Raw genomic sequence first — 16,958 nt, 5'->3', positions numbered from 1 at the left:
GGTTGATTCTATGGGTCCTGAATTTCCAGGATACTGTAGTCTCTAGTGTTCAGGGTCAAAGTAAAGACTTCCTGACCCTCTCCTCTCAGAGCCACAAAACTGACTGGTGAGTTGACATAAATGACTCTGTTATACATGTATAGGTAGGTGTGTGAGGCATAGGCAGGCTGGTATTGATAAACCAAGGAAGGATGGCACTTACCTTCTGGGGAGCGTTGATGACCCCAGTGTTGTAGCCAAACTGAAGGGAGCCAAGCACTGCTCCTCCTACTGCCAGCAAGAGGCGACCTGTCAGCTTCTGCAGAGAGAACACATACACAGTTACAGGCATGTCTGGCCCAGGTTACTAAAGGGCAGGGCCTGGGCTGACAGGTTCCTTTGTGTAGCTAGCTTGCGTGATTACTGGCACCACACCAATCTTTCTCCCAGGAAACCTGGCCACATCCTGGCCTCAGGAGCCTGTCCCAGTCCTGCTGACTTCTATTTGTCTTTATTTTATTTTAACCTGATTCTCTGATCAGCTCTGGCTGATAGTGGTGCTGGGGATTAAACTTGGTACTTCAGAGCCCTAGGCATGAGATTCTTGTATCACTCTTATACTGTTTCCCCAGCCCTACCTGCTGATTTCTGAACACTTGGACTGACCAGACTCATTTCTTCTCACTCTGGTGGCAGCTTGTGACTAACAGGGGGCAGAAATTTGCATTCTTTGGAGTCTTGTTCCCCTGGGAGCTGTAGCTGGGGCTTGAGTGGCTCCAGACACCAACAGGGAGGCCTAGAAACAAACCTGTGCAAGGGGGACAAATTAGGTGGGCGGAGCAATATAGATGGCAGGAGGCACTCTGAAATTGGGTGCTTGCTTCTAATCCCAGCCCACCTCCTCTGAATTCCAGTGTGATAAGTCACGGTCCCTTCTGCACTATTCCCTGGAATCTCCTTTAGCCTGTTTGCAAATTGGGAACAGTCACACTTGCAAGCATTAGAGAAATGTGACCCCATCTCCTCATCCCACCATTCACAGGGAGGGAACCAAGGAGGAGACACAAGTTTCAGCTCACTCAGAGGTCTACAGGCCAGAGGGGCTGAAGCTCAGGGTTTCTGACTCCCACCAGGTTCCTCGTGGCAACCACCTCCAGACTACAAGCTTCCCAGGGTTATTTGAACACGGATGACGTACCAGTTAGGAATGTGCTTTGGAAAAGTACATGACACAAGGCGAGTCAAGAGTGCTGGATCAAGGTCTTTCCAATGGGCAAAGGGTAGAGAAGAAAAGGAGACCCAGAAGGGAAGGGCATGAAGGAAACGGGCAGGAGAGTGATCAAGGTACCCTGCTAGAGAAAGAGCGGGGGCTCTTCTGGCTTTAAAGATAAAGAAGCTAAGAAATGTGACATTAAGCAGGTCCTTACTGGATTATGAGAGAACAGAGCTGAAGGAGCCCAAAGCAATGACTACATTCACTGTTTGCACCACCAATGACTGGGCAATGGAGGAGAAGGTTGCAGACTACTGCAGCACTGTGGTCAGAGCGGAGCCATGGCTTTGCAGTGAGCCTCAGTTTCCTCAGAGAATCCAGAAGTAGTCCTAATTTGAAGGTTCTCAGAGATAACACTAGGTTTAATTGTTAACCAGATACTTTCCTAGTAGGGTCTTTCTATTTTCTAGAAGTTGTCAGGCTGACGATTGTGAAAGTGAAGATTCTCACATCAGAGGCAGAGAAAGAGGAAGGAGACCTCAGCATTCTTTACAGGGTTAGTGAGTGCTGGGCCCTGCCATCCCTGTTCTCTCTGTCCTCTGCTCAGTCAAATTCTGGACATCCATGCTAGATGCTGGGGCTTTCCTCATAGGGAGCAGTACTCTCTAAGTCCTGTCCTCCATGGCTCAGCAAAAACACACCCTGCCTAGCATGTCTGTCTCCCTTCTCAGCTCCTCATGGAGTCTTCAGACCCCTTAGGGTCTATTCAGAGCCCTTTAGAACCTTCAGGGTTATTGATTGAGTGGGTGGTGAACAATTCAAAGACCAGCTCTGGTGGGCCCTGACCACACCTAACTCACAGGGTGGTTGCAGAGACTAAGGAGGGATGGAGGGCAGAGGTGGCTCAATAGAAGCTGCTAAATCCTGCGATGTGGTGATCTTCTGTCTGACAAATCTCAGGAATTAGCTCAGGTTGACTATTGGGTTGTCCAGATTAAGGTATTTATGGTACACCTGAATATATATATATATATATATATATATATATATATATATATATATATATGTTAGGATATAAAACTAACAATGGGGATATAAAACTAACAATATATTACATATTAGGATATAAAACTAACTATCTGGGGAGATAGCATAATGGTTATACAAAAGACTTTCATGCCTGAGGCTTCAAGGCCCCAGGTTTAATCCCCAGTACTACCAGAAAATAGGGAGCTGAACAGTGCTCTGGTAAAGAAAGAAAAGAAGGGCAGGGGTAGATAATAAAATGGTTACGCAAAGAGACTCTCATGCCTGAGGCTCTCAAGTCCCAGGTTCAATCCCCTGCACTACCATAAGCCAGAGCTGAGCAGTGCTCTGGTTTAAAAAAAAAGTAACTATCAATGTAAACCTATGATTTAATAAAATATGGCATGATTACATAATGGAATACATTAAAAGGAAAGCTCTTTATGTAGTAATTTGGGTTCTCCAAGTTACATTAAGTAAAATTCTTCAAATTAGATTAAGTAAAAAGTAAACTTCAGAGCAGTGCGTGTTCTATGTGATCTTGTTTGTAAAGGATTAGAAAAAAAAAAAGGCAGTGGTCTGAGGAGAATTTATATATCTACTTACTTAAAAAAAGATGTACAAAAAAGAAAACATCTCTTGGGGATCTAGATGGCTAGAAGGCTGTAAAGCAGACTTTTCATTCCATCCTTCCTTCTCTTTCATTCATGTATAAAAAATATATTACTACTCAGCCTCTACTGAGAAAAGCTCATAGTTGAGAAAGTTCATAGGTTGGCAACCCTATGAACTTTTTTTTTTTTTTTTTGGCAAGGGAGCATATTTTGTTTATTTATTTTGGTTAGAGAAAGTAAAATTGAGAGGGGATGAGGAGATAGAGAGGGAGAGAGATACCTGTAGTATTGTTCCATCATCGTCAAGCATTCCCCCTGAGGACCAGGGACTTGAACCTGGGTCCTTGTGCACTGTAATGTATGTACCACTGCCTGTCCCCCCTTTTTAATGTAACATATTATGAATACATTCCTGCTCCCAGGAATGAGGAGGAACAGAAATTTTCACATACAAAAAGACTGCTTTTGTCAGTTCTGTTTCCAGTCTGCCTCTGAGGTTTCCTGGGTCTGTGGGACTGAGTCACCCACAGGGTCCCGGATGAACAGCTGTAGCCTCCAGGAGTGGGGGCTTCAGGGAGCCAAGGACAAACTCCTCTGCTGGTCAAGGTCAAACCTAGTTTTAGAAAGCCAGCCTACTTACATCCTGGGCTATAGCCACAGCCTACCTACCAGGCTGCCTCATTAGGACCCACTTAAACAGTAACTGTGCTCCAGGCCCTGGATGAAATCAGTTATGACATCATGCCTAAGAGGCCTCTGAGGGTCCAGGAGAGAGAAGGGCAGGCCTAGTCAGCGTTAGCTTCAACAGGGAGTGAGACAAGGCCCCAAGGGAGTCTTGGAGGGAGACATTTCTAATTCTGCCTGGGAGAGGGAGGAGAAAGGAAGCAGGGAGAAGTGGGGGCAGTCAAAATTGGGCTCCCAGGGGTGACATCAGAGTTGGGCCAGAGAGTTTGTCAGGGAAGAAAAGCAGTGGCCAGATTGCACTCCAGGTAGGCAGTGCAGTACATGAAGGAGGGAGGAAAAAAACAAAACAAAACAAAAAACCCCCCTAATATGACTAGATTAAACAGGGGGTGGGTTTTTGTGTGGCTTGATGCCAGCTGTGACTATGGCCCTGCTCCTTGGTAGGTATGCGGCACCAGGGTCAGTCAACATCCACAGTCCCCATTCCCACTGCACCCATCACACCTAGCTCAAACACTGCTGGAACCAGAAGACACAAGTTGAATGACAGCAAGTCGCTTCACATCACCTTGGAACTAGGAGACATGGCTCTGCCTCAGTGTCCCAACTACCTCACCTAGAACAAGAGTTCCTTCCTTAGTGATCAGGAAGGTGGCTCTGCAATCTCCACTTTTTGCTCCAAGCAGTTGGGAATATTCCTCCAGATTAGAAACTCCTTAAAGGGGGATCTGGGTCTTAGTCTCTGAAGCCAGAGTGCCCAGGGTAGGGCACAGTACAAGACATTTGTAAAGCAAGACAACAAAATCCTTTTCAATTAGGCTTTTAATGAGTTTTGTCATTCTTTTTTGCCAGCATAGTGTTCATTCTAGTAAACTTAACTTGGGCACTTATCAATGTCTCTGAGAAGTGGAAACAGGTGATATACAGGGGTACAGATTGGACCTCTGAGATTGGACAATCCCGAGTTCACATCTTGACTTTCCCAGAAGGGTCACAGGCCTCTCAGTTCAGCAAATGCCCAGGATTAGGCCCCCAGCCCAAGAAGACCTAACACCCCAACTTCTTGTCATCCCTGTCTCAATTCTGGAGGCTGCACAAGCCCATGGAGAGCTCTCCCTCTCCCAGGAAGCCACTATGAAGTATTGGCTTTGGAACCTCTTCTATATGGAATGCCAGATGACAGGCCATGTTACATTATTGACAAGCAGTGTGGCCTTTCACCTTATGCTTGTACGTCCTTTCTCAGAAGAGTGCTTTAGCCCTGGGCTTGGCCTAGAGCAGGCCCTTGGTCAATATTGGCAAAGGGAGGGCATAAAGTGACTGCCATAAGAGACACGGCATTCCCTGTAAGAGGAGGATTCTTTTCTTTGTCGTGTTCTACAGTGTCAGATCTGGAGCTTTTGGAACTGCTTGGTCTTTCATTCTAAGGAAGTGGACTGATGGGGAGGGGATATGCAGGGTCTATGATAATTCCTTTTAATTCATTTTGGGTATGTATCTAAGATTTCATTTGAACAAAAATCTGGGGGGTGGAGGAGAGCTCCAGAGACTGCAGAATTACTGTTAATATACTTGTAGATAAATGCAGAGCCTGAGGTCATAGGTCAGGAGCCCAGGAGGTTCACCTAACAAAAGCCAGGGTTGAGGCTTGAGTTCTTTGGATTCCTTGATTGACAGTTTACCCTCTGACCTCTTCCATCCTGTCAAATCTTTTCAAAAAATGAAGAGTGATTGGGTTAACTTCTGAAGCCTCTCTAGTGTTTATTCTTCTCTAAGTCATTCCGCATGATGTCAGACCTTGTGTGTGTCTGAGCCTTCCCTCCCTGCCTCCCCATCCCTGTGGCCCTGGCAGAAGGTGCTCATCAATCTTTAAAGCAGAGATATGAGGAAGGAGCTGCACTTATCAGCACCAGAGGCTTGGTGAGGCCCTGGGCACCTTGCCAGCAGCTGCTCACACATCCTAATTCAATCACCATGGAGCACACTTTGGGGGAGAGATCACACCCACTTCACAGATGGGGAAATGGCCCTGAAAGGAAGAAGCCAGAGGCCCTAGGCTTCTGAGAAGCTTCAAACTGGGGTTCTCTGATGTCAGGTTCTATGATCTGCTTGCTCAGGTCCTCTCCCCCTGCTTCCGGGTACTGGTTCCTGAAGGAAACAAGGTTTCTCTGGTGCCTTCTATGTAGGTCAAATTCCATCCCAGCAACTCTCTGGGTCTTGCCCAGTCTGAATCAGGACAGTCTAGGCCCAAGTCAGAAACCTTTTGGTCACTTGGATGGATTTTGCTTTAAGCCAAGGCTGGCAAACTAGTCTGTGGGCCAAATCCAACCTGTTGGCTAAGAAGGGGTTGTACAATTTTGGCTGATGGGGGGAGGTGGTCATGGTATATTTTTGATATATGAACACAATGTCAATCTTTTTTTTCTGGCTGTGAAAATTATTATTAAATTAAAATCCCAGCGACCATTAAGTTTCATGGGAACACAGACACATTCATTTGTTTATGGCTGCCCTTGCTGTACCCTGTTAAAGTAGAGTGGCTGTGGCAGACAGTGACTGTATGGTCCATGTAGCCAACGATAACTACTTATTATTTGACATTTCTTTTATAAGTCTGCCAATCTGTTTCAAACCCTAAGTCCTTCTGACAAGGAGGTGACAGGGAAGTGTAGACAGAATACAGAATTTGAATGTGTTCTGCCCTGGGTTCTATTCCTGGCACATATAATAATGAAGCAGTGTTTTATTCTATCTCTGTTGCAAATACACACACACACACACACACACACACACACACACACTATTAAAAAAAAAAAGTCCCAGGTTGCTGGAACTGCTAAGTGCAAACCCCAAACATAGACTGCATAGGATTCTCAAAACTCAGGTCTTCCACACAAAACCACACAATTCTCCTTAGATGGTTATCCTAAATGGGGTGTTAAATGTAGACAGCTGTCTCCCTGAGTTGTGTGCATGGGCCCTAGGTCAAGACCTGGACATCTGGACAAGCTGACAACCCTGAAGAGGTAATCACTCAGTGGTGAAATGGGCACTAGTTCAGCTATGATAAAATTAATTTGATAAAGCTGTGAGAATATACAAAGGTCCTCATCATTCTTGGCAAACAAATTTAAATTCCTGATTTATATGACCTTGAAAAAAGCCCCTTCTTCCATAAGGCCCTGAATTCATAGCAAAGGTTATCTAAGAATAATAAATTTTATTACTAAGGAAAAAGAATGTCTATTAATGAAACTATTATAGTCATCAAGGACTCAGCAAGAAACCAAACCCCTGTCTTTATGGAATTTGATAGTTTGGTTGAATGCAAAGGACTGAAATAAATTCCTAAAATACATCAGCAGGTGAACAGTATGAAGAAAGAAAAGTGATGGAGTGGGGGGGGGGGCACTATTTCTTAATCATGGTGAGGTATGCCTGTCATGGAATATTATGCAGCTGTTGGAAAGAATGCAACACATCTGTATGCGCTTCACATGAAATATGCACTGGGTTAGGCTTCTATGGGAAAAGTGATGTTCAGAGCAATTACAGAATGCCCATTTTGTGTAAAAAGGAAGGGATAATGAACCTATACAATGACATTTGTTTGTATGTGCAAAGAGAAAATGGCAAGTGTTTGCCTCTGAGGAGTGGGAGCTGGCCAAGATGGGTCTGCAGGGCTATACAGAGCTATGCTCAAAGTGTGTCTGGTGACACAGAAACACATATATACACAAGCACACAAAAGAGGTTAAACACTAAACCGTTACTTTGTATGTGCCTCTCTACAGTTAGCCAATACTTCTGCAATAAAAACAAAACAAACAAGCAAACAAACAAAACCAAAACAAAACAGGACTTGGTCCAGAGAAGTATGCATTAGCCCTGACAGTTGAGGAAATAAACTCTTAACAGGTGTGGTTCTCCTGAGGTCAAAATGTAGTTAAGAGCTGCTTCTGATAGAACCTTTTCTCCCCCACTCCTAAATGCCAAGATAGGGAAATGAGCTCTGGGCTGGGTAATCTGGGCAGATGACCTGTCCAGCAGAGGTGTCAGTAGCCAAAGACTATACGCTAGGAGTCTGGCAGGAGCTTTCTCCCATTCTAAGGTGCAAGGGCTCTGGGAAGGCAAGAGTCAAGAAGGGGGTAGTGTTGAGGTCTTAGTGAGGTGAACACTGCCCTAATTCTGCAGGAAGCCCAGGGCCTGGGAGTGTCACACAGTTCCAGCAGAACTCCAACTGTTTATGCATTAGCTACCACCTTCGTTCAGGGCCTGGTGGCTGGATGGCAGTCTTGGGCTCCATTCCACCCCTCCCATGAAGAGAGGTAACAATTGGAGGTTTGTTTTTGTGGTCAGGCCTGAGCCTGCTGGCCTGGACCCACTCTCTCTGAGCTGAGCAGCCTTCTCAGCCTCCACCATCCTCAGATGCCAGTTATTGGACTGAGTGGCTTTGTCACCTCTTATGCCCAGGAGTGAGGTGGGGGAAGGAGTGAGCTTGCAGGTCCCAAGCCAATGCTACACACTTCCCTCTTTGTTTCAGGCCTCCCTGGCTCTGTCAGCCTAGGGGGAGGGGACAGCTGGATGTCTGCACCCTTGGAACCAGAGCTGAGCTCCAGGCCCTGATACCCCGTGACCAGGAGGCACTGGGTAAAGCTGAGCTCTCACAAGTCACAAGCTGATTACAGGGAGATTGGGGGCTGACCCAGCTCTAGGGCAAGTAGGGTGGGGTCTCTGAGTGGCCCAGCATGAGACAGGATCCTCATGGAGCTGTTTATACTGTCTGTATATCTGAAATGGTTGCAAAAAGGGTCTTTCCACTTAAAATAGCCACCACCCTGACTTAGAGTACTGTGCAGTTCCACCACAACCAATGGAGGAAGCAAACCTCTTTTTTAGGGGGAAAGAAACCAAGACTGAGGAAAGTCACTTCTCTAGGATCATAGGTTTGAGGATGTATTTTGTTTCCATTCATAGAAGGGTTTCAGTTTTCTTGTTATGTGTAATCCAACTGTTAGACTCCTACTGTGCCCAGAAATGGCTAGGAAAGACCTAAGAACTACTGCCTATATGAGGTGAGTGGCAGGTGGCACAAAGGGCAGAGGTACGCAAAAGAAAGCTTTTTTATTTTTTAAATGCGGAACACCTCACATTTCTTATGACAGTCTAAACTTAGACAAGTCACTTTCCTTCTGTAGCCTCAGTTTCCCCATGTGTGCAATGGAGTGCTTAAATCCCTTCCTTCTCTGACTTTCCTTCATCTTCCTATGTCATCTTAGAAATTCAGGAAACATAGTTTACAATGGGAGGCTAAGTGTGACACTGTGAAAGCCATTTGTCACCGGAACCAAGATGCTCTCATGACTTGCTTGCATTTTCTCGCGGGAGAGGCTGGATGGGCACAGTCCGTGTGCTACATGGACTGTGCTACTATCTCTGCAAACCAACTTCCCAGTTGGTTTGACAACTCCAGTCAGAGGAGAATCAGCCAGCAGGACCTTTAATCATTTACCTTACTGAGTGACACTCATACCTGGCCAGACTGGGATTCCCCAAAAGCTAACATTGCCAAAACGTTAGACTTCTGGGCAGAGGCTGCTGAGCAGTGCAGTGAAGTGCAACACATTGTGTGAGTCCAAAGAAAAGGGACACTGATGGAAGATTTATGATGAGGCAAATGAGTTCAAAACCTCATCTTTGGGACTTAAAAAAAAAAGTATACTAGGGGCTTAGCGGTGGCACACCTGGTTGAACGTACAAACATCCAGGAACCAGGTTCAATGTCCCCCCCCATTTGCACCTGCAGGGGGAAAGTTTCATGAGCAGCGAAGCAGGGCTGCAGTTCTTTCTTTTTTTCTCTCTCTCCCAACTCCGTCTCAAATTCTCTCTTCCTATTAAAAAAAAATCAATAACTTTGGTGGCAATAAAAAAATAAGTATAAAGAAAAAAGGTAATAAATGACAACAACAAAACATCCTATAGTTCTCTTAGTCCACAGAGGGTCTAAAGAACCTTAGATTTCTGATTTCTCCACCTGGCTACCTTTCCTGTTGGAGGGGTGGGCAGTGAGTGAACCCACAGGTGGTGGAAGGCGAGGAGGCTCTACCTGTCTCCTACTTACTTCTACTCAAAATCATAATGATTAGCAATACAAAAGAACACAAGGAAGCCAGTAATTCAATTCCCAGTTCCTAGGAGATGAACTTGGGTTTTGAGACCTCTGTAATTCAATTCCCAGTTCCTAGGAGATGAACCCATGGTTTTGAGACCTCTGGGTAAGTGAGAGAAATCGCCCCAAGCTTCAATGGAACATCCTGCAAAAAAAAAAGTACTTGCCGATCAAATCAACAGTCTCTGAAAAGAAAGGCTTTCTCTCAAAATGTACAGGATGGGTTCCCAGATGCTTAGATGCCCCTCACTCCCACTACCACAACTGCTATCTGTATCTTTGTTTTTTTTTAAGAATTCTATTTCAGCTAGCTTTACCATGTGTATGATGCTTTAGTCTTTCCCTCTCTTTTTATCTGAAGAAAAAAAAAAAAAGTCAGCCCAGAGCAGTGAGGCCTAGCGAGGGGGGAAAAAGTCAAAAACTTCTCTTTTGATGACTAGGGAAATATCTGGTAAAGTAAATCTGGTAAAAAAAAACAAACAAAAAAAACTGGTAAAGCATTGTCCGATGCACATGCCTGAGATTCCTGGGTCAGTCCTCAGCACTATACACCAGAATGATGCTCTGACTTCTCTCTCTGTTTCATCTGAAATTCTCTCTTTCACCACATGTAATTAATAAAGAAAAAAAAATCTATTTCAGTGGTTTGGGAGGTGGCACGGTGGATAAAGTGTTAACTCTCAAGTGTGAGGTCTGGAGTTCAATCCCCGGCAACACATGTACCAGAGTGATATCTGGTTCTTTCTCTCTCTCCCTATCATTCTTCATGAATAAATAAAAAAAAAATCTATTTCATAAAGGCACATAATATAGTAACAATGTGCAGACATAACAATGCATGGGTATAAATTTATAAAACACAAACTACTTGATAAATCTCCAAAATTATCTACTGATGAGAGGAACAGATTAAAAAAGTTTGGAAAGTATTGCAGGAAAAACACCCATCTGCTAAGCATTTAGAACCAGCCAGTGTGTGGGCAGGGGTAGATAGCATAATGGTTATGCAAAGAAACTCTCATGCCTGAGGCTCCAAAGTTCCAGGTTCAGTCCCTACACCACCATAAGCCAGAGCTGAGCAGTGCTTGGATAAAAATAAGTAAGTAAATAAATAAATACAGAACCAGCCAGTGTAAGTGCTGCCCCTGAAGTCTGCTAAACTCTCCCCTCTCCGCCTAAAACTGAAGAAAGGCTACGGGTATGGCCCAGAAGGTGACACAGTGCTATAACTTCGGGCTTGCAAATATGAGGTTCTGAGTTTGATCCCCAGCAAGGACTATATATGCCATTGTGCTGTGCTCTATGTAGCTCATGAAATAAATCTTAAAAGAAAAGAAAGGCTGTGGTGAAAGGGGATGGTAGAGACTAGAAATCCTTTCTTATTAGCTTGGAATTAAATCTAGCTCAGTCCCTTAGTATCTATATTACTTCAGGGACTTTTTACTTAGAGCACAAGTATCAGGGGCCAGCAGAGCTAGCTAAATGGAAGTTCAGTAACTCTGAAAAGCATTTTGGTCAAGAACTTGGTGAGCCCTAAGTGGCTGGTGATTTTCTCCATTCCGAATATTTCCTAGCATAATGGCTCACACCGGACTGTCAGAAAATGTGTTCCTGGCTCAAGGTTTCCCCTGCAGACATCTCCCCTTCAAGTCGAGGGTACTCAGAGAAGTGAGACATTTGGAATCAACAAGTATGTGTGAAGGCGCCTTTCTCCCACCCACCCATCCCCACCTCCACCCCACAGAGGTTACAGCCTCCCACCACTATGCCCGTTCAGAAACCCGCTTGGTCCACGGTCCATCTCACCCACCCATCCACAGAAAGGGTACTGGTAAGTTTGGTCCTACCCTCACATTCCAGGTAAGAAGGCGGACATTCTGGTGCCTTTCCTACCAAGGAGATGGGAAAATTCAAGACAGCAAGAGCAAGTACTTCAAAAGAACAAGTCAGTGAAAATATTCTACACAAGGGGGAAGAAAACAATTGCCTCGCACGTGAAAGAGGCTCAGTACGTACTTATGGAGAAGCCGTTCTGAGAAAAATCACAAAGATCTCTTGCAGGGCAAGGCCATCTACAGAAAAGGGACCCCATCTATCTGGCTTAGGCAGTGGTTCGCCTCCCCACTCCCCAACCCCAAGAGTCTTTGCCCCATGTCCTGCAGAGCGCTCCTCCCGCTCCTCTCCAATCTGGGGAGGAGGGGGGTCACCCGGGCGCCGGCCCCTGACTCCCTCCTGGGGCTCGCTTGGGCTCTCTTCGGTGGCCCCTAGGGTGCTCACTACTCCCGATCGGCACCCAGCCCCGCCCGAACAGGGAGGAAAACGCGCCGCCTCGGAAAACATCTCCTCGGGATTTGGGGAAAGTTCCAGGGGTCTGCACCACTCGGAAAGAAGTGCCCCAAGTCCGGATTTCCGTCTTCACTTTGGAAAGAGGCACCCAGGAGCGAGCGGTCCCTGCTACCAGGCCGTGCGCCCAGTGTGGCAGCGCCGGGAGGGGAGCAGCGGATGCCGCCTGCCGACTGGGGGCGGGCCCGTCTCCTCTGCGCGCCCGGCCGGGGCCGGGCTGGGGGCTCGGCTCGCTCAGCCAATGGGCGCTGCTGCTTGGGCAACGGGAGGAGGTGGCGCCGCGCGCAGCGGAGAGAAATCGTGCGCGACGTGCGGCGCCGGGGCCCTGAGTCTGCCGGCCCAGCCCGGCCGCATGGACGGATTGGCGACCCCGGAAGGAAGCCCAAGACCGAGCGCGGGAGCCGAGTCCGCACGCGGCGCCCTCGCGCCTGCCGGATCCCGGGTCCACTGTCTCCCGGGTCTCCGCTGGACGCTGCGCTCTAGGCCGGCGACCTGGGAGGCTCTGAGACGAAAGCCGCGGGCGCCAGGCGCACACTGTGGCTGGGCCCCGGCGGAGGAGGAAAGGGTAGGGGTTCCCGCCTTTGTTCCGGGCGGTGAGGCCCACGACTCACCTTGCTGCTGGCCTCCATGGCCGCTCTGCGCCGGGTGAGCGGGCGGGGGACTGGCGGGCGGCGCGCTCCGGCTCCGACTCCGGTCCGAGGCTGCGGCTGCGGCTCTGCCTACGACTGTTCGGCCTCCTGCTCTCAGGCGCACTCACTCCCAAACCACGTTAGCCGGAGCTACCTCTAGTTGCCCAAGAGCCGGACTGTAGCGTTTATAGGACTCAGACCATTGGTTGGCGCACTTCTAGTGTGTGGGGGGTAGGTGGGCGGGGCCCTGGGGCGGGGCATCGGGCACGTCCGGGGCGGGGCTCCCCGGGGAGGGGGCCGGGGGCCGGGGGCCGGGGCGGGAGAGAGGGGCTGTAGACTTCCCCGCTACTGCTGCTGCGGGACCGACCCGCGTTTCGCCAACTCTCAGTGTCTCGGGTCCCCGAGCCTTCTCGCTGCGTGATTCTGAACAAGTGTGCTCATCTCTCTGAGCTTGAGTGACTTCTGGAAAAATGGTGGAGCTGGTGGTACCCGGGCTGTCAGGCAAAGTAGAAAAGGCATAGGGCTAAGGCTTATCGCGCTTCAAAGCGAGGACTCTGCAGTCCTCACTCGCGCCTGGATAACTTGGGTAAGCTAGGGGTAATAATAGTACCACCTCATAGGTTTCTTATGGAGAGGAAGTGAATGGATCAATACTTGTAAAGTATTAAGAGCAGGGTCCGCAAGAGTGTCTGTTACACGTTATTTAAATATTTGTTCGACAACATGGGAGGTCTCCAGGAGATTTTTCTCCCTTCCCCCCTCTCCACATTCTTCTGCTTGGAAATTCTTCTTTCTGTTTTCAGATCACTTCCTCAGTGAAGTCTTCTTTCCTCTACTCCATGGGAGTGTGTTGTGATATGTAGCTGAAAAATATGAATTGTAACAACACAAGAGATCTTGGGTTGGAACTAGCTCCATGGTGTACTAACCCCAGCATGAGTCTAGGCAAGGTGCTGGCTGATGAGCCTCAATTTTCTTTTGGGTACAGTGCATTTAGTACAACCACCACCACCTTCACGGTGCTGTCAGGACAGTAATAATTCCAGGTAAGTTCACGGAGTACTTTCACCTCCCTCAGCTTTCACCTTATTTTTTCTAGAACCATAACTTACTTGAGACACAATGAAGGGAAGGACTCCACACCCACTCTCCAAAGCTCTGGTTCAACCAAGGGTCCATAAACCTGTGGAGGAACCAGGGAAAGGTTACTTGCTGTTGAAAAGGAGGAGGCTTAGTTGCCCACGTTGTGTCCAGGGGGAGTACCCTGGCTGAGAGTGGAACCAAAGAAGGGAGAGTAGGGTCTCCAAGATGCTTAGTTTGGAAAACTTGGGCCCCCTTCTCTCTTTATCCTCCTGCTGTTTGTCTGCATAACCTCCCCCACATGTAGTCTCACCCATTCTTGATCTCACTCATTCTGATTGTTTCCCCCCACTCTCCTGCTCATAGTTTAATCTTGCCATAGAAGGACCAAAACACAGTCTAGCCATGCAGGCCCTGGGCCACCAGTGTGCAAACTCAGTCTCACTCTTTACACTATTTCTTTTTATACTTATGCCACAAACATTCCCTCTCCCTTAGTATGCCAGAGTGCTTCCCACAAAGCACCCATGGAAATTGGACTTGAGTTCCCCAAAAGAGAATAGCTTCTTTATCCTTTGGTGATTTTATTTTACTTAATTACTACTGCTACTGCTGCTGCTGCTGCTACTACTACTACTACACTACCACCACCACTACCACCAGAGCACTGCTCAACTCTGGCTCATGGTGATGGCGGGAATGGACCTTGGACCTCTGAAACCTCAGCATGAACATCTTTTGCATACCATATGTTATATCCTGAGCTCTTTGGCCTTTTTTAGTGTGCTGCTTGTTTTATCTGCCTCTTCCCTGATTGAGTACTTTGAGGATAACTTCTGTAGCTTAGATAGTGGCGAAGGCAAGAAGGAATGAACAAATGGGCAACTAGTCTGCTTCCTGCCAATTCTTCCAGTTTTCCCTCAAGCACCTTCTGGGCTTTGCCACTTGCCTGCACAAAGTATCTGTAGCTCCCTTTCTTAGTACATCCAGCCTATTCCTATGCTTGCTCTTTCCCAGTGGCTATGCACCACCAGGCATTTCCACCTTTTCCAGGCTATTTCTTTTCTAGCTACTTTCCCAACACAGGTATGCGAGTGACCCTGTTACTAATGTCAGGGAAACTCCACATTGGAGCAGATGCAGGAGGAGAGATGCACAACAAGTCAAAAATTCTGGAATAAGCATGAATAGAGAAGTAGGACCTGTACCACAGGGAAAGAAGAGGGAGGGGAGAGAGCTTCAGGGAAGAGGGAGGTTATGCTGAGCAGGGCTGTTGTAAGTTTGCCTGGTGGATAAAAAGGAAGTCCATTCTCGACATCAGGAAGGACATGAGCAAAGGCTGCAGACAGAGAAGGGATTCAGAAGGGAAGCAAGAATTGTACACCATACTCAGACTACTTGGGACTAGATTTCAACTCCTGCTATTTACTTGACAAACATAAATAAGTAAAATACCTCTCTGCACCTCCTGCCCTCAAAACCCACATCTGTAAAATAGGTATGCTTCTCTTCTGGGTTGGCCTGAGGAAAAATAGATCTATATGTATATATAAGTTTATCCAAGTAGACTGTATTATTTCATGATGTCGGAAATTCAATCAGTTCCTATCCTTTGATCAGGGTGGTACTTGAAGACAGAGTGACCAGAAAAACAGTCTTACCTTTGCCCCACCCCACTGTACTTGTCTAAACAGACACTCACTACCTGCCTGACATTCCATCTCTGGATATTCTCCCTCTGTAAAAGTTTTATGACCCCCAGAGGCTACTGTTTGGAGACAGTGCCATCAGAACCTATTGACATTGGATGAAAAATTAGATTTTCAGGTGGGCTAGTTTATTATTTTGGTTGTTGAGTTCTGGGAAACGGTATAAGTTCAAGTGTGGGGGGAACACCAGGGAAAATCCAAGGAAGTTTCTTCTGAACTTGGAAGGAAGGTAAAAGCAGGAGAGCAATTCCCTGGGAGGGAGGGGTTGTGAAAGTGAGGTATAGCTTAAACTACAACCAGCCTAAGTAACTCCCCTGGCTGTGGTGGAGGGGGTTGGGAGAGGGAAGATGAAGCTGCGGGTAAGGGGATAGGAAGATTTTGAGCTGAAGAGGTGCAATCACAAAGGCCCCCAAATGCCAGTATAGAAGTTTGGGCTGTGTTTAGAGAGCAGTGGGGGAGGGGGGAGGCAACAGCATGGAGAGGTTTTGAGCCGAGAGAGAACCTGAGGAAATCTGAGCCTCCCCTCATACTGTCCTGTATTAGGAGGAGGTTGTGGAGCCTTACCCTTCAGGACCAGAGTGAGGCAAGTGCCCCCCCCCCCCAAGACTGTATTTACACTGATAGCTTTATTACCTGAGGGCTGCCTCTGACTCTGGAAAGAACTCAGTTTTCTGGGTTTGATTCTAAGCAGTGCAGTCCTAGTCACTTGAAGGCAAAGAGCTCTGGGACTGGTGGGAAGGTGTCAGGTGGTCAGGCAGACACTACCTGGTGCGTGTCTGAAAGCACATACAGTGTAGGCTCCCAGTGGTGCTGTGTGCAGCGCTCTGAAGTCAGACATGAGTAATGCAGCCCAGGAAAAGACTTTTTTTTTTTTCTTCCATTAAAGGCAAGCGTCCCTGGCAGCTAGAATAGGCTTCCCTGAGTCAGCTGCAGCTGATGCAAGAGGGGGGTGGGGCACAGGAAGGTTGATAGGGACCAGTATGAGAGAGTTCTTAATCCAAGGCTGTTTTTGCAACTGATTTCATCCCAGGCGGTTGGTACACATGGTGCTGGACTCCAAGAAAGCCTGATGGGCCAAGTGGGACAGTTTTGAATGTTTACCATTCCCAGTCTGCTTTATACACCTGTTCAAACCATCTGATTCCAGAGAATATGTTACTTTCCCGTCTCAATCCATTCATGTACCACTCCTCAGTCCTCTGTCAGCTGCCTCCAGGAGAGCTGTCTGGGTGTTCCACAGGCACCTGGTATTCAGCTATGTTTTAAATGTAGACATATCTTCCCCACCTCACTTTGCCTTCACCCCCAGAGGTCAGGCAGCTTCTGTAAGTTCTTTTTCTACCTTTTAAAAAAAAATAAAAACTTTATTTTTTAAAAGATATTTTATTATTATTTTTTTGGATAGAGATAGAAATTGAGAGAGAAGGGGGAGATAGAGGGTAAAAGAGGCACCCACAGAACTGCTTCACAGCTCATGAAGCTACCCCCCTGCAAGTGAGCACTCTTGGCTGA

At 47.2% G+C, this 16,958-nt stretch overlaps 1 protein-coding gene, 1 long non-coding RNA gene and 1 pseudogene across 2 annotated transcripts in view; all 3 read right to left on the bottom strand.

Moving 5' to 3' along the window:
* SLC2A1 (solute carrier family 2 member 1) overlaps positions 1–12,865 on the bottom strand; it is a 29,841-nt gene extending 16,976 nt beyond the window's left edge. Inside the window, exons 1-2 of the mRNA XM_016189574.2 lie at positions 12,640–12,865; positions 203–298 (exon numbers count right to left, since the gene is read on the bottom strand). Coding sequence (XP_016045060.1) covers positions 203–298; positions 12,640–12,657 — 114 coding nt within the window. The 5' untranslated portion in view covers positions 12,658–12,865. The remainder of the gene's footprint in view (positions 1–202; positions 299–12,639) is intronic.
* Positions 3,187–3,286, bottom strand: LOC132532592 (small nucleolar RNA U109; annotated as a pseudogene).
* A 504-nt stretch (positions 12,866–13,369) lies between the features above and the next one.
* On the bottom strand, positions 13,370–16,645 carry LOC132542534 (uncharacterized). Its single transcript, XR_009553534.1, has 3 exons — positions 16,080–16,645; positions 13,770–13,840; positions 13,370–13,520 (listed from the first exon to the last, which is right to left on the bottom strand). It is a non-coding gene; the product is annotated as an uncharacterized LOC132542534 (long non-coding RNA).
* Between the last annotated feature and the right edge of the window lie 313 nt (positions 16,646–16,958).

The sequence above is a fragment of the Erinaceus europaeus genome, chromosome 13, assembly GCF_950295315.1.
Source record: "Erinaceus europaeus chromosome 13, mEriEur2.1, whole genome shotgun sequence".
NCBI lineage: Eukaryota > Metazoa > Chordata > Mammalia > Eulipotyphla > Erinaceidae > Erinaceus > Erinaceus europaeus.
The sequence above is the reverse complement of the archived record's forward strand: the minus strand, read 5'-3'. Positions and strand labels throughout refer to the sequence as shown.